This window comes from Bos taurus, chromosome 22 (genome assembly GCF_002263795.3).
Source record: "Bos taurus isolate L1 Dominette 01449 registration number 42190680 breed Hereford chromosome 22, ARS-UCD2.0, whole genome shotgun sequence".
NCBI lineage: Eukaryota > Metazoa > Chordata > Mammalia > Artiodactyla > Bovidae > Bos > Bos taurus.
Window position 1 is genome coordinate 37,990,345 of NC_037349.1, and position 24,357 is coordinate 38,014,701.

At 41.5% G+C, this 24,357-nt stretch overlaps 1 protein-coding gene across 2 annotated transcripts in view; it reads right to left on the reverse strand.

The window, feature by feature from the left end:
- The window catches only part of SYNPR (synaptoporin), a 300,699-nt gene that overhangs the window by 208,858 nt on the left and 67,484 nt on the right, over positions 1–24,357 (reverse strand). Inside the window, exon 1 of one of the 2 annotated variants that reach the window (XM_015459525.3) lies at positions 17,555–19,326. The exons of the other annotated variant lie outside the window; for it this stretch is intronic. Within the exon in view, the coding sequence (XP_015315011.1) occupies positions 17,555–17,626 (72 nt within the window). The 5' untranslated portion in view covers positions 17,627–19,326. Of the gene's footprint in view, positions 1–17,554; positions 19,327–24,357 lie in introns of those variants that run through there. 2 annotated transcript variants of the gene reach the window in all.

Genomic DNA, 24,357 nt, shown 5'->3' on the forward strand with positions numbered 1-24,357 from the left:
GACTAAGGGTCATTCAGCCCCAAGGGGTAGATGAGAGAGTAGAGGGGCTCAGAATTCTAAGGGAGGTTGGCAGAGTCACACAGGAGAGACCCCATGAAGAGAAGTGGGTGGGGTAAGCGGGGAGATTGCAGAGGCTCTCTGTGGGCAGCCAAGGGGAAGTCAAGCCAAAGCCTATGAACTTCCGTGAGTGCATCATGTTGCCTTTCTCAGAAGACCAGCGAGCCAGTTTGCTAAAAATGCCTGTGAATCACTCAATAGAAAGGTACCCTTAGCATGTCCAGTGTCTTTGCTGACCCCAACCCAAGTGGACACCCTCAAATGGACCTGAGGACTCTAACCTTCTGAAAGACAGGTGCTGTTGACAGGAGAGCCCTAATATCTGTAGTTGGCTGGGAAAGTGGAGACACTCACTGTGGATTACAGTTTAGCATCTGAGTACCCCTTCTACCCAAGTGCCTCAGCTGTAAAGAATCTGTTGCCAATGCAGGAACTGCAGGAGACGTGGGTTTGATCCCTGGGTCAGGAAGATTCCCTGGAGGAGGGAATGATAACCCGCTCCTATGTTCTTGCCTGGAGAATCCCATGGTCAGAGGAGTGTGGCAGGCTACAATCCACGGGGTGGCAAAGAGTCGGACGTGACTGAGCAAGGCACCCCTTCTACTCATTCCATTGGTTTTGCTCCTCAACAAGACTAGACTGCAGCACTGGATCTACCTCTCAAAAGAATGATTTATGCATGTGTATTCCTTTTTTTTTTTTCTCTTGAGCAAAGGTATTTTTGCAAAATTGTGTAAAATTATCAAGTAAGGCATTTCGTTTGTAAGTTATTAGAGGTGACAAGTAAGTAACAGCTAACACATTGAGCACTAACCGTACATCAGGCCCTATTAAGCACTTTCAGTGGAATATCTTACAATAGTATTATCTCCACTTTACAGATGAGAAAACTGAAGTCAAGAGAGCTAACTGCCAAACTGGCAGCTGGGATGATCTAAACTCAAACAATCTGACCTCAGCATCCAGAGGCTTGAGCACTAGATGACCACCACCTCTCTACCTATAGGGGTAAACTGCTCATCATTTTTGTTACCTTTCATTCACCCAAGCATTTTTTTGAGAGTTTATTGTAAATTATACCTTCTAATAATCACATGGATAAAGAAACCACCCAGACATAGCATTACTACTCATGAGCCACCCTAGTCTGTGCAGCAATAGGTGATTGCTGCTGCAGCTGTGAACAGTTCTGGTGAGCTCCATGGAAAGCCAAGATGCAACAGAGACAACTTTGTGTAAGCTTGACCACCAGGGACATGTGTAACTCTTAATAAGTAAATAAATCATTTAAACTGCCAGTGCTCAGTCCTCCAATTTTAAGATCCTGGGACTAGGAACAGATGAACTGAGTCTAGATATAGCCTACTCCAAGGAAACACAGAGGCAAACTAACATTCCTTGGACTCTCAATTATTCAACAAGGACTGATCTTTAACAATTTATAGGCACCAACCATTTCTACCAGCAGTAAAAATATCTAGACTGGAACTTCTGTGTTGGTCCTGACATTTAATTGTTGTAGAGTTCAAAGCAGAGCACTAAAGCTAACCGAACACACTACCCCTCTATAGAGGAACTTGGCACCAACTTGAAGAAAGGAGAATTCTGTTATTCTAATGAGACCTGCTTATGAGATTACCCAGTTCCAAATTCTACACTCAATAAAGCTTTCCTTTTCTTCTCTGGTTTTTGTATCCTTGTTTCTTTTTGCCTCACCATCTACCTGCCTTGCACATCTGTCTTCCTTTTCTCTTTGAGAGGCAGCAGAATGCTCTGAAAAGAGAACAAGTGCCAGGCTGGGCTCTGGCCTGTCCAAGAGGAAAGACCTAAGCCACATAAAGCTAAATCATGGTCAATCCCAGGTTCTGAATCCATCACACACTGTCTGCCTCCTTGAGTTGCTTGGAAGATTAAAGATAACATATCCCCTGCAACTGGCAGGGTGAGGAATAAAAATGAAGCACCTAGAAAAGTACCTGGCACAGGTAAAGTACTAGATACCTAATTCTTTCCGTAAAATAATTGATTTTGTCCCTCCTTTTTCTCCTTCTCATCCTAAACATATGTTTTCTCCACAGCAAAAGGAATAAATCTCACTGAAAACACAAGGATATTGGTCCTGACAAGTACAGAGTACTGGTAGTAAAAAAAAAAAAAATACACTATTAACCCATATACCTCAAGATTCAGATGTTATATGAATCCCATTATTGGTTTCCATTTATTTCCAGCAAGGACATGAGTTCTGGAGTCAAACTGCCAGCGCCTAAACCCCAGCCCTGCCACCTAACTTCGTTATTATTGCTGAATTTGGCACATCAAAATGTTCCCCAGTAACACAGGATTCAAGCTATAGTGAACCAAGTTTTGCAGTTTCTGTTACTCAAAGCTCTCTTCAAATTCCATTTATTGTTTTCTATCCCTCAGCGCTAGCCACCCCCATCTTCTACCCAGCATCTCACAGGAAGGAACGACCTAACCACTCTCCCTGCTGACAATCTTGGTCTTACCAAACCACTCAGCCTGAAAGAGCCTCCTCAAAGGTTAATCCAATCTCTTCACTCTTGCTGAACACCCTTTATCTGCTTCTGATTGCTCTGGAGAAAAACTCCTGGCTTTCACAGGGTCCTGAACTTATCTGAATTGAACACTAAACAAAACCTCCTCCATCCTTTACGATCTAGCCTTACAGAACTGTTTTCACTTCCTTGGGTGGGTACCACTTTCTTGCCTTCAGGGCTCTGCATCAGATGTTCACTCTTGCCCCTTGAATTTGGTACCACCTTCCTATCAGTCAATAGTTCATTTCTTCCCAGAATGTTTCCTTAATCCTTGTTGCATATCATCCATGTGATAGATAGTTTCAGGTATTTCTTCTGGTAGACTACTGATTGTACCCACTGTTTTCTGAAGACCTCCCATAGATGGTCATGGACAGGGTCTGAGTGTCTCTTCTTCATCACTGTATGTCAGCACATTTCTCAACTGGTAGAGGTGAGGGGTCACCCACACTGCAGTAGCTGTAGTAGAGAGCCACTAATACCAATGCCGATATGTCCTTTTCTTAGGGAAGTTACCAAATAACGTGTGGATTACTGCCTACTCCTCTTTCTTGATATGTGACACCTGGTAGGTCTGCAGCAAATATTTGTTGAACAAACAACTAAATAAATGCTAGGATGTTTGTCAACACTGCTCACTAGTAATTTGTGACTCCAAGAAATTAGAGCAATGCCTCTCCCTTCTGCAGATTTTTTAATTCTGGCTTGAGAAGACAGATTAATCTTGCCTTACCCCCAAGGTTTATATGAAATGTGTTAAATACATAAAGCAGATGCTCTATTTAAAAGAATCAAGTGACTTTTTTTTTTAATTAAAAGGAGGGCTCCTTCAATATTAAAAAAATAAAATAAATATAAATATCTGCTTTACATACTGATACTCCAAATTGTGACTTAAAAAAAAACACTAAAAATAAATTAATTAAATAAAAATGTCTTATGAAGCAAATGATCATAGAAGTTATTGCAGAACCAGAGTCCCTGTAGTACATAAAAAGCATGTAATTAAAATACCATTAAAATGATAGGTTTATAAAATCTGTGATATGACCCAGTTCTAAGAAAAATCAGAAAGATACAGTCTAAAACATTCCAATGAAACCCTGAGGCAGAGATTTAAGATAATTGGTTTTCTTTTAAATATGAGATTCTGTCTCAAAAACTATTTTTCATGATTTTCCTCAATATATCCCATATACTTCATGTGTGACTATTATCATTGTTACAGTCCTTTGTTAAGACATCTATTTTACTATAATGCTATTCACTGTAATTTCCTTAGTAACAGGCTGCTCTCTTTTTCTCTTAAAAACTATTAAAATGTCATTCACATTATATTCTCGATGTGGATCCAGCTATTCCCAATAGCTATTCAAAAAACATAATCACCATAATTACTGTTGACATCTAATTAACATTCAGCTTCCTTTCTACAGCATCTACAGCTGGACAAACCATCTATTCCAGGATAAAAACTAATTCTCGGTTGCTTTTTCTTTAAAAAATAAAACAAACCAGGATGCTAAGCACCTGGGCTCAGTGTTTTTGTTCTCTCTGTAAATGGTGGTTGGAGTGAGGACAGCTATCATGAACACCTTTCTAAATATTACCAACTGATAAATTGGACCTGGGCATAAGAAATTAAACCCATCCAACGGGTTAAGGGATGGCTGATGTTAAGCTGCAATGTGAGAGTTGTGCTTGATTTAGAATGACTCCCAGAGTTTGCTAACGTGCGGTCTCTTGATGAGGCCTCCATTGATCACCTCCTATCTGGCTTACTTCACCCCTTGCCACCCTCTTTGTTCTCTCTTCATGATCCACCTGGACTCCTTCCAGGTTCTAACATCCTGTTGTCTCTCTCCTCTGGGATATCAACCATGCTACTCCTCTGTCTTCCTCCATTAGTGTGATGGCTCAAGGTGTAGAACTTTCAGTTTTATATCTGGGCTCTCCATACCACGAGCAGTATCACCTTGAGCAAGTTAGCTTAGCCTCCGGGGTACCCATTTGGCTTTTTCATTTGTTAAATGGCAGTGGTACCCAACAAAGGTACCCACTTCATGGGGTTATTGTGAGGACTGAGTGAGTTAATAGCTACATTCTAGAACATACATATAGCTGTTTACTGTTTTAGTCTTTCCTCCTGGCCAGAGCCTGCTGGTCTCAGATCTCAGGCCATTTTTCCTTCATATTATGATATAGTTTAGGTCTCCAAGCTCTGTGCTCACTCCCACAGCTCCCTGTATTTCCATATGTGCATTACCATTGTTACCAAAACCCAAGTCCAGGTGCCTGACTCACAGTGAGGCCAAATGATACCAAAACACTGGAGTTTGGGACACAGGTGTATTGAGGACCACCCAAGGAGATGGGTGACTCATGCCTTAAAAGCCTCAAACTCCCCCAAAGCTTTCAGCAAAGCCCTTTTTCTAGGAAAGGTGAGGGAGGGGAGTGGTGAGTTGTTGCAAATTCTGGTGTCAGAGCCTTTGTTCTTGAGGTCATGGTCAGATAACAATATTCCTGTAAATCTCCAACAAACGAATGTTATTCTCTGTTCTGACAAGAGAAGGAAAGACCCTTCAGGTACAGTTTTCACCCTCTGAGCTCCCGGTCCTGGCTGAGAGGAGGTAAGTCTCAACTGGCTCTCCCTCAAGGCCAGGTCCCCAGGCCTCGCCCAGCTGAGGGAGCCAGAAGGCAACCCAACTGCCCTCAGGCTGCCTGAACAGTGGGTCAAGGCGGGACCAGGTCCCACAGGCTCTGACCCAAGCAGATGGCCACTGCCATTAGGTCCCAGAGGTGGGGATGGGGGAGAGGTCCACCATCGCCTCAAGGCCTGGGCCCGGTCAGTGAGCGGCCTTGAGCCGGGCTCTGGAGCCCTGCAGGACACAGCCCCCAACCTGTTCCCTAGGCTCCCCAGCTCACCCGCCAGCTTAAGGCCAGGGGACAGGCTGCAGGGCTTTGAGGACAAGGCCGGAATCTGCCTCTTACCTTGCTCTCCACCTGAGGACCACCACTCTGACAGGTGGCTTAATGCCCTCACTGACAGTTGTGCCTTGACAGCTGGTTGCTTGTGGGCGGGGCCTACTGCTGTGCCGACCAGTGGCTGAGTGGGACCTGCTGCCTGGTAATAACGGTGCAGGGTAAAAGTGCACGGTGACGGCAGTGTATTTGGTTGCACACCGTTACACCATCATGCTTGTAATGACTACGTCAGGTACCCTACGCTTTACTCACACATACAAAACATACTGTTTGAGCTGCCACTGAGTGCCAGTAACAGAGGGATACAGCAATGAATGAAACAGATCCTTGCTCCAATGGGGCTCACACTTTGATGAGTGTCTGGAAGTAGGAAATAAGTACATGCTCAAACTAAGAAACAAATTTAGAGCTTAAATATTACAGGAAAAATGCAACACTATAATGGTGGCTCAGATGGTAAAGAATCTGCCTGCAGTGCTGGAAACCTGGGTTCAATCCCTGGGTCAGGAAGATATCCTGAAGAAGGGAATGGCTACCTACTCCAGTATTCTTGCCTGGAAATTCCATGGATACAGTTCACAGGGTCTCAAGGAGCTGGATATGACTGAGTGACTAACATGTTCAGTTTCGTAATGAAATAAGGCATGATTGAGCAGGAAGCACTATTTTTAGTTGGGTGGTCTTTTAAAAAGTGACATTTCAACTGAGCCCTGTTTAATCAAAAAGAGTCAGCCATATGCATATCTGTGGGAAAGAGAGCTCCAGACAAAGGGAACAGCTAGCAAAGGTGGGACTGAAGGTGGGACCGACCTAAGACTTGTGACCCTACTCCTTCCCTTTCCTTCAGTGAATGTACAAGCAGCCACCCCACCTGCTTCTGATGTCTTGAAGTCATCAGATAGGAGGGTGCCTCCCCCACTACACCTACAAACAGACTGCCCTTTGTCCTGTTAAGGGGAACCTGCCAGAGGAGTTAATGCAAAAAAAAAAAAAAAAATGAGGACTGGCCAGAGTTTATAGAATCCATCAGGTCTCTGATCATCATGGACAGAAGTATTACAAAATTCTTTTTTTTTTGAGACGGGAACTGGAACTCATATTGGAATTTGATCCTGTGATTTTTATCATTGAGGGCAGTGATTTTTCAACTGAAGTATATTCTGTACCCTTTAAACACCCCAGGAAACTTGACAGTGTGTGAAGACATGTTTGACTGTCACAACTTGATGGTGAGCACTACTGGTGTCAGTAAGTTGCTAACCATCTCATGATGTACAGTTTGCCAACCGCCCCCCCACAACAAAGAATTATCCAGCCCCAAATGGCTGGATGGCATCACTGACTCGATGGACATGAGTCTCAGTGAACTCTGGGAGTTGGTGATGGACAGAGAGGCCTGGTGTGCTGCGATTCATGGGGTCGCAAAGAGTCGGACGTGACTGAGCGACTGATCTGATCTGAAATGCCAATATTACCTGACCTAAACGGTGGTCTTCTTCAAACCTCTTTCCCTGCTTCCAACTGCACTTTTAACTAGGACAGTACTGGTCTCTTCCTCTGCAACAGTCCTCTTCCTTCACCAGCTGACACACTTCAACATATGAAATTAAGGGTAAACAGCAGGGGCCTCAAGAGAGTAATGTGTGTCTCTGAGGATGAGCAGATTGGAGAATATTGTGTTCTCTGGCATCTCCTTTGCCAAGGATACTACTTTCTTTATCTCCTACTGACCAAGAATTCACCGCTTTGACAGACTGATCTAGGGGTGGCGAATAGGGCTCACCATGTACTACAACTCTGATCAATCTGTAGTGTCTGTTTGGAGCACCATTTTGATTCTCATAAGGATTCCCATGGCTACATTCAGACTTCCAAAAAAAGTGTAATCCACTAGTGATGTCTGCCATGAATGCAGGCACAGTATCAGGCTTGTGCTATCCCTTCATGAAGGAACAGCTAAGTCTTTACTCTAAGATTGACTTGATCACACAATTTGTAGTGCTCTGGACTAGATGCAGGACTCTCTACATAAAGTTTACAGTTCACACACTCAAACTCCACACTGACAACCTGAGTAAGTCAGTGAGTGGATAATGATGCTTTGTTTCCCCCCAGTCTCTTGCTGTTGTCCTTAAGCCAGCTCAGTTGTTACATGGTGAGAGGTAGCAAGGCCTGAGCACCAACACCCATGATTAGAGCCCCAACACCATGATTAGGCCTCACTTTGGTAAAGTTCCACTTGGTGGTAAACCCCAGGAGCATTATCATCCTTTTCTTCTTACTTCTAATTCACCATAGCAATGGCATGCTCTTAATGGAATGGCTCTTATCAAGCATTTTATTTGATTCCTGGCATGAGTGCATGCCTGCAGGCCACTCATCAGCAAATCCAATCATCTTCTTTGTGCTTGCTTTGCTTTTCATTTGTGGCACTCCCTCCCAGACTTCATCATACCTTTATGAGTACATGAATTCCATCTTTCTTTCTTCCTTTATCCATCTGTCTTATATAGGTTTTAAAGCATTGCTAGTTCTATAAACCTGTCTCTCATGCTGGAATCTCTTCTTCATCAGCATCATAATTAAGCCTTCTGTGCGTACTACATCTAGTTCTTGTACCCTGACCTTGCCTCTGCCATCGGTCACCCCACTGCCAATTTTGCTTTCTTCTGAACAAGTTCATCACATCACAAGCTCATCTCATCCATCACAATGTATCACGCCATTCTGTCTTGCTGAAGCTCTTACACACATGGCCCTATTCTTTCTCTTCCGGTCATATAAAGAGCATTCTTAAGCCTACTTTTCATGACATTTCCTCCTTTTGTGTTTATTTTTTGACTGCTCTGCTTCCACTTCCCTCTCTATAGTATTTTCTTTGGGGGAATTACTCAAATATTTTTTGGGGAATTCCCTTATTCTATTTTAGGGAGCTACCTGTTCTGCATTTTGTTCAACAATGACCTAATCTAGTATCTGCCAGTGGGGCTTTAAAATCTGTCCCTATTTTCCTTGACACACCTATTTTTGAATGATGGAGCTGACTTCTCTTCCCCTTAAGTGGAGGCTAAACTATGTGACTCTTTTCAAAGGAAAGAATGTTACAACAGAGACGGTGGGGATGGTTGCCATGCCCTCCTCCAGCAGATCTTCCCAACCCAGGACTGAATCACGTCTCCTGCACTGCAGGCAGATTCTTTACCTGCTGAGCCACCTGGGAAGCCCCGGCTCCAAAGCCTCAGCAAACAGCAGTGGCAAGACTACTCCCAGATACCTTGTCACCCAACGAAACACCTTCGCTTCTCTTCCTTTGTTAAAGCTTCTTAGAGCTAACCCACCCCACCACATTTTCATGTTCAAGTCCTGAAGGCTTCAGACTGTTCCCTTATTCTATTATTAGAGAATCATAAGCAGAGAGTACTTACAGAAAATAAAATTTAAAAAAAAAACAGGTATGAAACATTTAAATGTTACTGTTCGCCTTTTTGTCAGATTTTGAGTGTTGGTGGTCCCTGAGCTGGAGGGAGAATTCCCACCCATCACGTATCTTTTCAAACTTAAGACCTGACAGCCTGGAGATTTAACCAGGAGTGTTCTCGGCGGGTTAAGAAAAAAGGATGTTGTCAGCCTGGGAGCTGAAGATGTTGGTTGAAAAGAGGCGATACCTGAACTAATATTGTTTCTGAAAGAGAAGATGATTTAGGATGTCTCGGGAAAAGGTGATTGAAAACTTCTCCCACACCCCCTCCCTCTAGACGGGGGATGTTGACTTGCCCACAGAGTTGGTTTTATTATTTTCTTCCTTGGATTTCTATAAAAACCTGTTTAGTCAGAAAGGAAGCTCTCGAAGTTTCATTTTTAGGCTAATAGCTTTTCTTGAAAGAAAGATCTTGAGGAGTCTTGTGATATGATGAATCACTGAACTGAAGGGCAGAGACTCCTGTCATGGAGAAGGCAGGCCAGCCCCAGAATTAATTAATTGGGGATCTGATATCATACAAGGGACTGTCCAATGTGGGGGTATAATCACCCCAATGGGGTAAATATACAGCCAGCAACAGCTGGTCTCTGGGCAGTAGTTCAACCATAGATGGCTGGTTATGCTTGAGTGGTTATTATTAGGTTATTCTTAAGTAATAGCTAACTTTATTAGGCTGCTTACTATGGACGGCACTCTGCTCTCAAAGCTTTCCCTGTTTTCATTTATTAAATCCTTACAAAATTCAAGGAAATTGAGGTAAAGCAAGATTAAAAGACAGAGGGTAGAGCTTTAGATAGATGCAAATGCATTTTTAGGGTTGTAATTACTGAAGCTGTAAAATAGGAGGCATGTTCATCTTTACAATTAAGAAACATTTTTTTTTTTTATCCTAAGGGATGATTTTGTATCTACCAAATAAGAAAAAGAGAAAAAAGAAAGAAAAATTGAAGTACAATATCCAATGCAGATGGGCTTTCCAAGTGGCAGTAGTGGTAAAGAACCCGCCCGCCAATGCAAGAGACATGAGACACAGGTTCCATCCCTGGGTCAGGAAGATCCCCTGGAGGAATGCATAGCAACCCACTCCAGCATTCCTGCCTGGAGAATCCCATGGACAGAGGACCCTGGAGGGCTACAGTCCACGGGATCAGAAAGAGTTGGACACAAATGAAGCGACTTAGCAGCAGCAGCAACAGCATCCATTGCAGATAAAGCTACAGTGATAAAGCATATGCATTAAAGAGATAATGTACATAATATAATGTCGGTACATGTAATACTTGGTATAGATTAAACATACAATACTTGTTATCTATTACTGCTGGTTATTACTACTATTATTTTACATGTAATGGAGAGACAACACTTATGAGCTGGGTGACCTTAAGGGAGCTTGAATAGCCTCTCTGATTCCCTGAATCTCATCACCCTATTTCAAAAATAGGCATCATTATTGTACCTAGCACACAGGGTTGTTGTGTAAAGTACTTAGCACAGTGCCCAATATACAATAAACACTCAATAAGCAGAAGCTAGCCATTTTGTTACTGTTATTACCATCATTGCATATATTTTGCCAGCAGCACTGAAAATGTGTTCCATGCTTCTGGAGGAACACTAGGATAAATTCACATGAAAGTGAAAGTTGCTCAGTCGTGTCCAACTCTTTGTGACCCCATGGACTATACAGTTCACGGAATTCTCCAGGCCAGAATACTGGAATGGGTAGCCTATCCCTTCTCCAGTGGAACTTCCCAACCCTGGAATCGAACCAGGGTCTCCTGAATTGCAGGCGGATTCTTTACCAACTGAGTAAATTCACATACTAAGAGTCATAAAGAGGTTATTTACACTTCTAGAAATTTATTATAAAGAAATAATTCAACAGAGTTAAGAAGCAACAGGAAAATTGCCTTTGGTAGCATCAACTTCAATAATTTTGTGGTTTAGGCAAAGAAGCATGGACCTCCAACCATTCTGAATAACATGGAAACTGGGGCCAGAAGCCAGCATCCAGTATGATTTTCCCCTCAAGCATCAGAAGGGTTAGATAATCAGTAGTCAAGCCCTGAAGCAAGCCTGGTTTAAACCTATTATTACCCACCGTGTGTGGGTTATAATAGCACACTGCTTTTCATAAGGTGGTATAAACTATTAGATCCATATCTTGACAAAGATGCCTATTTAAACTGAAGACTTTTAAAAATAAACTTTGCCCCATAAACATGAGATAACTGCAAACTTTATTTGATGCTAACACTCAGAAGAACTGCTCTAGTGGTTAATATTGTCTTTTGGTTAATGCACTGTTTAAAGCATCGTTATTTAAGACATTTTTATTTCTTTGAACATATTTTTATTCTCTCAGAGCTAAAATACTGGAGCAGTGAATCTGAACAGAATGAGACTTGGTGTTCAGATTTCTTTGGTTAGATCTTGGCAGTGTGGCCTACAGCAATTTAACGTACTTACTGCCCAAGGAATTCTGGGGAGCATTTTCTTTTTAGAATAAAACTGAAAGCCTCTTTTGATCCAAAAAGGTTGAACATGATCATGATTTGCTTTCAAGGTAAGAGGTTTTGCCGTAATGAAAAAAAAAGTAAATTGGGGAGTGGGGGAAGGAGGGAAGGAAGGAAGCAAGGAAGGAAGAAAGAAAGAATCCAGCTACTTATCAGTAAGAAGAAGGATAAAATAAATGGTGGGATATTTGATCCTGTTCAATATCACACAGCTTTCCCAACGAATCATTTAGGTCCATATGTAACAAAACAATAAATGTTCAACACATATTTTTCAGTGATTTATAGTTGAGTCCAGATACAGAACAATGCATACAGAATATCATTTATGCTAAAGACTCCCACTCATACCATTTAGTTTCACAGAGACATATGCATATAGAAAAGCATAAAAAAATGTCTAGAAAAATCAAAATATACTCACTACAGTGCTTGCCTCTGAGGAAGGAGGCCAGATGGGAAGTGGGATGTGAATCAAGAAAAATACCTATGATATTTTAGTATGGCTTTTTTCCAAGAATAATTCATTCATACATTATTTGTGTTAAGAAAAGTCAATAAAAATAAAATGTTGCTTACTGAGTGACAGCATGAATAAAATGGAGACCTAGCTCATCACCACTTTCCAGGAAGAGTTTCCATTTGGGCTGGATATTATGGCTGAACCATCAGGCACCTAAGGTGTAACTGAATTCCTGGGATGATGATGAATAATACCACTTTCCATTTGTTCAGCACTTTGCAGTTTTCAAAGTACTTACCCAATACATTATCTCCCTGGAGCCTCACAACAGCCTTATAAGGATGCTGCTCCATTCCCTAGACGATGGTCAAGATCACAGACAAAAAAACAAACTTCTAAGATTCCATAAACAGACACACACACTGTGCCATGTCCTCAAGGATCACGAAGACCCTTATTTTAGGGCCTTTCTGTGTATGGACATCCTTCTGGTTGGGCAAATGCAGGATGGAAACTGTAATCTGGAGAGTTTGGGTACAGTGGTGTAACCTGAGAATCTATTTGATTTTTGCCTCTGAAACCAGAGAACAGTAATCTTTTCTGAAAAATTGACTCTTACTGCCTGGAATTAGGAGAAAGCAATGGCACCCCACTCCAGTACTCTTGCCTGGAAAATCCCATGGATGGAGGAGCCTGGTAGGCTGCAGTCCATGGGGTTGCAAAGAGTTGGACACTTACTGAGCAACTTCACTTTCACTTTTCACTTTCATGCATTGGAGAAGGAAATGGCAACCCACTCCAGTGTTCTTACCTGGAGAATCCCAGGGATGGCAGAGCCTGGTGGACTGCCGTCTATGGGGTCGCACAGAGTCGGACACGACTGAAGTGACTTAGCAGCAGAAGCAGCAGCAGCAGCCTGGAATTAGGTAATCTAATATTCCACTCTGAGTATACTAATGTAAGACCTTGAAGAAGGGACCTGTGGTACCATTACTGGGACTGATTCTGTATCTTTTCTTCTCCATGATAAACTTATCATTACACATATATTAATTATTGATGGTGCATTTTAGTTAGGCAGTACAGTCACTAGTCCTAATGGAGCTGGAGATGACTGATAACATGAGTTCACACTTACAAGGCTCTGCTCATCACTCACATCTGATACAAAGCACCACAGACTGAGAAAGGGTAATACACGTGGTCCTCAAGGACCACAGAAGTTGGGAACACCTGAATTATTATTAATATTTTGCTTTTGCTATTTTCCAGCCATGAGACTTTGGGTACATAAACTTTCTTTTATAAGTTTCAGTTTCCTCATCTGTAGTTCAAGCAGACTCTACGACTCTGATCCCATTCATCTGGGTTCCCATCTCAGCTCTGCCACTAATCTCCCTGTGATTGCCACTAAGTCACTTATTTGTCTAACTTTTCTCATCTTTATGAGAGGTAATAACACCTCATAAGGTTGTTGTGAGAATTAAGCCAGTTTGCATATATACACACACACAGATATATATCTGGGTCAGGAAGATCCCCTGGAGGACAGTGCGGCAACTTACCCCAGTATTCTTGCCTGAAGAACCCATGGACAGACGAGCCTGGTGGACAGCAGCCTATAGCATCACGAAGAGTCAGACACAACTAAAGAGACAGCACACATGCACACGTCGATATGTATATAGTATCAGTTCAGTTCAGTCGCTCAGTCGTGTCCAAGTCTTTGTGACCCCATGAATCGCAGCACACCAGGCCTCCCTGTCCATCACCAACTCCTGGAGTTCACTCAGACTCACGTCCATCGAGTCAGTGATGCCATCCAGCCATCTCATCCTCTGTTGTCCCCTTCTCCTCCTGCCCCCAATCCCTCCCATGTATATAGTATATGTGGCACATAAATTCTCACAGGAGTTTGAAATTATGATTATTGCCCTATGAGTATGCAGCATATAGCAAGTCCTCAATAAATGGTGCTATTGCTACTAACGACCTTCAGAAAGAGAATTTTTCATATTCAGATAAACATGAGGCCAGATTGCTACATTCAGGGAGAGGTGAAAAGTGGTACTCAGCAGAGGTCCATTACTTGAATGACTAAACAGATACAAATGTCCTCAGAAAGCCAAAATAAATGCCTATATGAAATGGTGAGTCATAAAAGTACACTGATGCCAGTTTTATGGACTTCACGTGTCACAGTGAGGCAGAGTCTGCAGTGGCCTACGGTGGGCCCCAGGGAGGGACCAGAAGTGACCGGTGGAAGGTTGGAGCTCTACTGGAGCACTTTCAAGCCTGGCTGGAATGTTCAACAGAGATGGAGAGAAGCCTAGGAAGAGCCACCCTTGATGTTTTCTCCCATAAACAGGCCAAAAGCTTATTGTTAGAAGCAGGTGGGTTGTGATGAAATTCAGTCTATTTTACTTTTAATGTTCAAAAAGTATTGAGGACTTAGTATGGCCCAGTACTATCCGTGGCACTAAGCATATACCTGGTAGCTAGCAGATATGATTCCTGGCTCCACAGGCTGAGAGGCTAAGGGAAACATGAGACAGAGGGCAAAGGACTGGAGGAACACAGTAAGCTGTGGAGGCACCAGGAAACCCAGGGAGGACACAACTTTCCAGGAGGAGAAAGGCATGGTGAGTAACTGGGAGGAGTTACAGGTGAGTGCTCCAGGCAGAGAGCACTGTGAGAGAAGGCACTGGGGAGAGGCGCTTTTTTAAGAGAATTTACGAAAAAACATCAGGCTGGAGCCAGAGAATCACTAGGAATATATGAAGGGATGAGGACTCTGTGGGCTAGGGTATTAAGACATTTTGCCCCGGTTCACACATGGGATGTTTGCCACAATTGTGGGACCACAACACTGCTCTATCTCCTCACACGTGGTGCTGCTGGCCTTGTATTCCCAGTGATACATGTCCTCAGAAAGCAATCACCGTATTCTCTTTCAGGGAGCAGCCCAGATCCCTTTCTTTTAGGTACACAGTCACATTTGTCTCTAACCTTTCAGTTACATCAAAACCCATCACACTTGAATTTCATAGTCATTCATCCCTTTCCGGGTTTCCTGTCTTTGAGGTATTTAACAGCCACTTGGGTACCATTTGGAGAATGTATTCTTGCTACTCTGATTTGTCAAATGCACCATCAAGAGAAAGGCCTGATTGAAATTCTATCCAGTTCTGTTCAATCTTTTCACTAAGATTCAAAATTGGGTTGCAAAACATATTTGTTGATCACAATCTTTAGAGACAGAACTATTTCCCTGTTGCCAATTTGTGTGCAGAGTGGAAAATGCTTAGATGTCACAGCCTTCTCTCTTCATGGTGCTGGGACAGCATTAACTATCCTGTGAAAAGATGGAAGTCATTAGTGCTTAGTCCAGTTTAAAGGCTTTCATAGGTTCCTAATGGAAAATGAGATAATACTGTGGAAACAGCATACAGCCCAGAGTGTGCTTGCCATTAACTGTAATGATAGTTCTTAATTAGTGAGCACCCACTATGTTCCAAAGAGCTTTTATATACATATCAACAACTATCATAACACCAATCCTGCCAAGTCAGAATTATCAGCCCAATTTTATATATATGAACAGTGTGGTGGGGGAGGGGGGTGGCGGCTGGAAGAATGGAAGCAATTTGCCAAATAAAAGTGGCAAAGGTGGGATTTTTTCACTTTGGCCTGAAAGGGTGGTAGATGTCAGGTACTTTTATCTGACTGGCATTCATATACTCCTTTTTGTTTCGTGGACATCACGTTGACTTTCCTTTGGGAATCATCCCTCCTGAATTCTCAATCCACATGGTTCCAGAGGGGCTGATGGGATGTCCTGGCTGCAGGGTGGCATACTGCACCTACCTGGCCAACGAGTATTCCCTACCCTCCAAGCTCTGTGGTTGGCTCAGAATTGGACACCTGACTGAAGTGAGCCAGCGTGCAGCTCGCTCACCCAACTTGCAGCCCTTCAGGGATGGCTTTAGATGTAGAGGGAAGCCCTGCCCAGAGTCCTTTCCCTCTCCCTAGGACGACACACATCCAATAGCTGACTACTGACGGGAACAGACCTGAAGGGTCATTCTGTTCTCAGGTCTCTTGCAGGCTCAGTTGAAGTCTTTCTCTCGACACTGTGGCTCACCTTCTTCCTCTGCCCCATTCTACTTCCTCCCCACAAGCATGGACCCAAGTCCTCTCTGACGTACTGAGTACTACTAGTCTCTGACTCAGGGTCAGCTTTCTAGGAAACCTAACCTTTCACACAAAGCAGTATATCTCCAAGCTGCCTCTCTCCTCTCAACCATTCACACCCCACAGCTGCTTCCATACCTCTTATTTCAAACCCCAAGCTCAGGTAGTCTTGTCCCCGCCCCTTTCTTCCTGTTTTTCCTGCTCCTCCTTCTGGCCCAGCTCTTTGATAAACCTGGCCTCTTTGATTATGACTGTGTTCCTATATTCCTTCCCACTCTGTCTTTCTCTACTTATACTCCAATTCTGAAGCTGGGCTGATAACAGGACTCTTTAGCTGGATGAGACAGACTTAGGAGAACGCACTAACACTAACAGTTGATCTAACCACACAGGATCATGGCAATGCTAAAGTTCTCTTAACATAGTAGTAAACTTAAGTCTGGAAAAAAGGTGGGGGCTGCAGTGAATGATGGCATTTAGAGATCATGAAGTTGAACTTGTCAACAGAAAATCCTAAAGGTTAAGAGATGTGAAGCCCACCTATGAGAAGATCACATATTTTGTACCCTTCCTTCTAAATGTTTTGTTAACACAACTGTGGGGGGGAAATAAATGTGTATAATATCATATATGAAAAAAAAAAAAAACAGTGATTGAAAAAAAGTCATTTACTTGGATACGAGGAAGGACATGTATATAATGAATATTGTAAAGGTGGTATGCTTGCATGCTCAAGTTGCTTCAGTCATGTCCGACTCTTATAACCCCACACACTGTAGCCTACCAGGCTCCTCTGTTCATGGAATTCTCCAGGCAAGAACATTGGAGTGGGTTGCCGCTCCCTTCTCCAGGGAATATTTCTGACTGAGGGGTTGAACCTGGCTTTCCCGCATTGCAGGCAGATTCCTTACTGTCTGAGCCACCAGGGAAGCCCTAAAGGTGGTATGCAGATAACTAAATGGGAGGAACCCTTTCTTATGGGGTTGGGGTGGGAGGGCTGTTATGAGGATTGGGTCAAATCATTATGTGAGCATAACGCTGTGTATGAGTGGCAGCCATCTGCTGACTTCTATGAAATACTGCATGATCTATTAAAGGACAGTCCCCATTTAGAGAGGTGGCAGTTTTCCTAAAAGGACTCTCAGGCCAAATACAACCTGACCCCAGAGAAGTGGGAGTCTTGAAGGACAAGATCATTTGTTTTGAAAAATCCTAATTATCTGGAAAGAAGAGCAGAGGCCAGTGGCAGGGTCCCCGCTGTCTTGTCGAGGTTCTCCTGTGGCCCGAGGCTCACCATTGGCCATGGACGCAGACGGCAAGCTATCCTCCATGGCACAGCTGATGTGCTGAACTTGGGCAGACCCATGCTGTGTTCCACAAGCCCAGCCCCCAGCGCCCAGCAGGTTGACCGTGGCTGGCTGGCTGCTGCATCCCTTAAGGCTGAGCCCAGGTCAGTCACCCAGAATGGAGGCTCACTGGAGCACAGTGAGTCACAGTCGGATTTGCATGTTAAGAAAAAAAAAGAGAAAAAGGAAGTAAATATAATCCAATTCTGCTCTTACTCTCATAGAAGATAATTACAACCAAACAAGAAAATGAAACGTCAAAGTGCCAGGCTATATTATAATTAAACAAACACAAAGCAGGTTTCAGGGACATTAAGGATGCCATCGAAAAGATTCAAACAAAGCCTGTTAACGAGGAAGGCAGACACCTTGTCATTACTCCAGAACTCAGCACTGCCCCATGCCTTCTAAGATGGCAGGCCACAATGGAACACGTGGACTCCTACTGGAGAGGAGAAGTTGCTTTCTTTATTTTGGGGGTGAGATAATCGGGCTCAGTAGCTAAGGTGGAAGCCAAGGCGTCAATTAAACCAGGGTTCAAATGCCACTCAGTCCCTCAGCAGAGGCACACTCTGTGACTTCACTTCTTATCTATAAAATATGGATTAATAACAGGTTTTGAGAAACGTGGGGAGCCACCCACCATGGAGCTTCATTTGTAATATGTACTCTCCATGTGCTAGCTGTATGCCACCACAATAATTAGTATAGACCATAGACGTGATGAATTATAGGGACCCCAGAGGTGTTGAACAAGATGAAATAAAGGTGAATGATCTAGCTAGTCCCAAGATGTAACTTGGCGTTCATCTTCTATGATGTTGCCATGGCTAACTTTTGGCCTTGGGTCTCTCAGCTTTGATAGTCTATGTAAGACTTTCAGCTCTATGAGGTTAAGAACCGTATTTGCTTTTTCTCCAGAGTTATTTTTACTTACATATATACCATGTGCTTCAAAGGAGTCATTGACTGACTCCCTACTTAAAAGAGCATTAACCAGCTAATCACCTGTATTTCCCCAAAATTGCAATAAAGGGTTTTCTTCTACATGGCCTCATAGAAAGTCTAACCACATACTCCCAGTTCTCAACCACTATCTCATTTGAAAACATTTTCTAGATAATTTTTGGAAAAATATAAATTAGTGGCAGCAGAGAGGAGAGCTAGAGGTGTTATCAATGTTATTGGCCAGATTATCCATTTATGTTTCTTCATTGGGAAGAGAGGAGTTTGAAAAGACTCTTCCAGTTTACTGAGTGACTTCATTTCCATACTTCCATTTGATTTTTTAAAAAAAATTCTCAGAGTTTAAACGAATCATCTTCAAACTGTGGGGCACATTCTTAGAATGAAAAGTACTGTCTGAAGCACTTTAACAGCATTGTCATTGAGGATTTTAAATAGCTCAGTTGGAATTCCATCACCTCCACTAGCATTGTTCGTAGTAATGCTTCCCAAAACAGTGTGGTACAAACAAAAAAAAAATTGATTTGATTTGAGAAAAAAACTTGGTTTGAAAGAATAACAGTGAAACATGTATATTGCCATATGTGAAATAGATGACCAGTTCAAGATCGATGCATGAAACAGGGCACTCAAAGCCAGTGCACTGGGACAACTCGGAGGGATGGGATGAGGAGGGAGGTGGGGACACTTGTACACCCATGGCTGATTCATGTTAATGTATGGCAAAAACCATCACAATACTGTAAAGCAATTAGCCTTCAATTAAAATAAATACATTTATATTAAGAACTTACATAATGCTTAGTTATAATTATTGTCATAGTTGTATTTCACCATACTACTCTTTACTTTTATATTATTTCATGTTTTTTATTTTAATACATTTATTTTTAAAAGAAACCTTCTCTTACTATCGTAATTAAAAACTTGTATCTTATAACCTAAGTGGAAGCCATTTGTGAAAAACAAATATTTTATTAAACTTTAGTAAAACTGTACCGCAAGCTCTCTACTAAACTGTCATAGAGGAGAAAGACGGATCTTCCCTGGTGGCTCAGTGGTAAAGAATCTGCCTGTAGTATAGGAAATGCAGGTTCAATCCCTGGGTCGGGAAGATCCCCTGAAGGAGAAAATGGCAGCCCACTCCAGTATTCTTGCCTGGGAAATACCACGGACAGAGGTGCCTGGTGGGCTACAGTCCATGGGGTCACAAAGAGTCGGATACAACTGAGTGACTGAGAATGAACATATGCATGAGAGGAGAAAGACAAGAAGCCAAGACGTGCCTCCGGCTCTTGCGGGGGGGAGGGTTGTCCCTACAGACAGCAGAGAGTCCTCCTAGAGTCACTCACGGCCTCTTCCGGCCCTTTGCTTCTGCTGCTCTGGGACAGCGGGCCTAACTTATCTGCTTAGTAAACACGGGAAGGATAAAAAAAAAAATCTTGGTTCAGGCCCATTCCTTTCTCTTGGGAGACTACTGAGTCTCATTTTATGCTGTTCTCCCCAGCTCAGTCCTTCAATGGTCTTCATGTGCTTGCTACTCTTGGATTTTATGATCAATTTGTTCATGTCGGAGGGTAAAAAGTGGGCTATTTTATTAGAACCAAAGGTGAACTGATCTGAAAGTCTTCAGAGAAAGTTGATAGGAAATTATTTAATGGATGAGTAAGGCCAACAACTCCTTAGCCCTCTGATAAATCTGTACTTCTCTGAAAGTGCTCCAGTGTCTTCCACATCTCCTGATGTGAAGGATTTGTGGGGCTAAAACAAAAGACCTAACACTCACATCATTGGAGTCCAAGAAGGAAAGAAGAAAGGCTACAGAGATGAAAAAGTATTCAAAAGAATTATGGCTGAAAATTTCTTAAATTTAGCAAGAGACATAATCTTGAATGTACTATTCTCTCTTTAGTGTGTGCCTGCAAAATTCTATACTAGCTTTGAAGAGAGAAAGAATTTGAAAGTGAATACCTTTCCACTCTGTGATTTAATGTTATTTAACGCTATGACTTTTTGGGAACGTAAAGTCACATTGTGAAATACTATATTAGATATCAGTTATAATACTAATATAAATATCTGTAATTTATATACAAAATACATATGTAGCTATTAGTTATTAAAAATATTCTACTAGACTGTATAATTTTTTATAAAAGGTTTGATTTTATTTTTATAGTAAATGTAATATAGATTCATAAATCAACTCTGAAGAATCATAACTTGAACCTTTTACTCTTTACTTTCTGAACCAATACTAATAAGACTTCTTAGTGAAGCTGATCTGTTGAATATATTGTGCCTACTTATTCTAACAGCCTTTATCTTATTTTTCTCTTATTTCCATTATATTTGTTTATTAAAAGATTCAAGATTCCCTTGGCAGTAAGGGAAAAAAATCAGAATACATAGAACATTCTGTATACTAACTCTACAATGCTATATTCTAAGTATAAAATCATGGAATTAGTGTTTTTGTTTAATAACATAGATTCCAATTTTCTGGAGCATTGTGACTTCATGAAGCAAGGTTTTTAAAAGCATCTAAAATGTATTTCACTTGGTTTGCTTCATCCTTGCTGTTTGATTCTTTGAAAAATTTTTTCATCTTTTATTTTTACAGTATACTAAAACACAGACTTTAACTCAAAGTACGTGATTTCATTAAAGATGATAGGTTGACATTACCTTACTGAAATTTGTTATTGTCCTGAAGCTATTTTATTGTACCTTTCCAGGCCGTCAGTTTCACTTAAACCTGATAATTATACTTATAAAATAAGACTTCTTTTCTTACCTGAAAGTGACTTCTAACATGGGAGCAAGTTGCCCATGAAACCTAGAATCACTATCTTTATTTAAGCTTCAGACAACTAGTGAACCATTGGCTAAAAAGTTGAAAATAAAATGCCACATTCTGGGCAGCTAACTCAATAAGAAAACATTTTTCTGGTGCTTAAATATTTTCAAGTGCTCTTTGTTAAATAAATGTTGAAGTCATTGAACAGCAGATGCTTTTCATAAATGTAATCTCTATTATATAGCATCAGAATCTAAAAACTATAAACATTATTAGTCCCAGTTTTTCCTCAAAATTTTTATTGACAATTTAAAAATGAGCTATCACCTCAACTCATACAGAGCTAAGTAAGCTGTAGTTGGGAAAGGGGGACATTTAAAAGTGAATGATAAGAAAGGAAAGTAGTCTAAGGCATGACTTCGTGAAAAACATTAAAATGAGGATATGATACTGACAACACTCTTCATCAAAGCATTTCTCATGTGCCAGGGGCTGTGTTACACACTAGGAATACAATAGAAAATAACACCAGTAGGGTCTTTGCTTTTGTAAAGCTTACACTGTAGTGGAGGAGAGAGTCAATAAACAAAGAAAGAAAGAATTCTGGATAGTAACCAGTTGTATGAATCAAATAAAAGGGAAGTGATAAAAGGAGAGGGGGAATGTATGCAGCTACATTAGATGAGATGACCAAGAAAGGTCACTCCCATAACTTGGTACCTGAGGTAAAGCCTGATGAGGAGAAAGATCTAATCAAGTGAAGAAATGAAAGGAAAGCAGAGTGGCAGGCAGAGCATTGTTTTGGGCTAATATTCAGCAAGTGTAAAGGTACTGGGGTGGGAAGTTTTGCCCATTCACAGAAACAGAAAGAGGCTCAGGGTGAAGGCAGAACAGTGATTAAGTTATAGAGAGGTGTATATTGAGGCAGAGAGAGGGGCAAGAGGTTGTATCATGTAGCACCTTGAGGCCATGAGAAAGAGTTCATATTTTATCTTAAGTATAAGGAGAAACCACAAGAGGTTTGACAATGAAGTGACATGAACTTATTTGCACTGTAACAAGATCGTTCCTGCAGCTGTTTACTAGAATGGATTTTAAAGGGCAAAACTAGAAGAAGGTTCAGGTAGGAAGACTCATGCAGGGGAGGGGCAAGATAGGAGTAGGGGATTAAGAACTACAAAATACTCTTTCCAGGCTTCACTGGTGGCTAAGTTGTAAAGAACCCACCTGCCCATGCAAGAGACATGGGTTTGACCTCTGATTCAGGAAGATTCCCTGAAGAAGGAAATGGCAACCCACTCCAGTATTCTTGTCTGGAAAATCCCATGAACAGAGGATCCTGGCAAGCCACAGTCCATGGGGTTGCAACTTAGGCATTAAACAATAACAATGTTTTGTGTAAAACAAATAAGCTACAAGGATATATTGTACAGCATGGAGAATAGAGTCAATATTCTATAGTAACAATAAATGGGGTAAAATCTATAAAAATACTGAATCACAAAAAAACAAAAAAGAAGACTATCGCAGGATCCCTCTTGAAAGATGGTGATGGCTTGGTCTAGGGTAGGTGTAGTGAAGCAGTTGGATTTGATTTGATTTGCTGATTAATTTGAAAGGAAATGGGGAGGAAAGGAAAGAGACCAAGATTGACTCTCAGGTTTGTGGTGCTATGTCCTAACAGGAGAAGAATTCTAGAAGAGCAGGTGTTAAGGTGGAAACCAAGAGTTTTTTGGGGGACATGTTAATTTCCTGATGCCTTAAGATATCCAAGTGCACATGTCTGGTGGTCCATTACATATTTAAGGCTGGAGTTGCAAGAGTAGTTCAGGCTGGAGATAGGAGTTTTGGACACACTGGCACCTAGATAATATTTTTTAAAGTAGTTCCCAAGGAAATTATTATACTAACATTAAATATCACTTCAGGGATAGATGTGTAGAATAAAATTTAACTGTAAACCTAAGGCTTCAGACAAAATTGATGGTAGAACCTTCCATTTATACCAACTATAATCAAAATATCATATAAGTGTGGCAGGAAACTCTGAAGGACTTGAAGACTCAGGGTCTAAAAGTGCTTTAATCATGCAAACAAAATGAGATTAGTTAAATTTTTATTCAACAATGTGGCCTGCAGGGTATTTTCTGAGCTTCTGAATGCATTCTATACAGGATTCTTCAACTCAACACTAAATTTTTACAAAGTTCTCACTCATGAATTCAGAGCTCAACCTGCTAGTATAACACATAAAATTTGAAAAATTTCGCTTGTTTTGAAACCCCAAATGTGCCAAGAGATCCATCCTGCAGTCCCACCTCTGACCTAGAAACTTCCAACTATGCCCACAAATAATACAGAAAAAGTGATGTGGCATCGGTCCACTTTAAACATCCCAGCGTGAAATGGGCACAGTTAAGTTCCAGGATTAAAAAAAAAAAAAAAAAAGTTCCAGGATAATGCTTGGGATAGGTAAAAATTTTTGTTTTCAGACCTCTAGAGAAGATTATGAAGTCCTATTAAAATAAAGTGTCCAATAGATTCTTTACTGGTAAACTAGATAGCTTATCAATGTTTTGTTTTTTTTTTTAACTTAACTAAATGATGATCAAAAGATTAGAGAAATCCCAGACATAGGTAGAGTCAGTCCTTTCAGAACATTCTCAAGGGCCAGCTTTTTCTAAATGAAATTTTGCCGAGTATTTTAAAATATCATTGTTCTCATCTTGGTCTAGATTCGGGGAAAGCTTCTCCCACAGAGAACTCAGAGGATAAAGAAGGATTAACACACCCACTTCATGATGACATCCACAGATGTACCACTGGTCTACACTCCTCCTCCAACTCTAGCCACTTGCTTATCATGTGGGCTTTAACAAGCCAGAAAGAATGTGACTAAACCCCAAGGACGAAGCCACATAAACCACTTTTGAGTTTTACCCTCTGCCTCACATAGGGAAAATTCAAATACACTAACGTCCCATC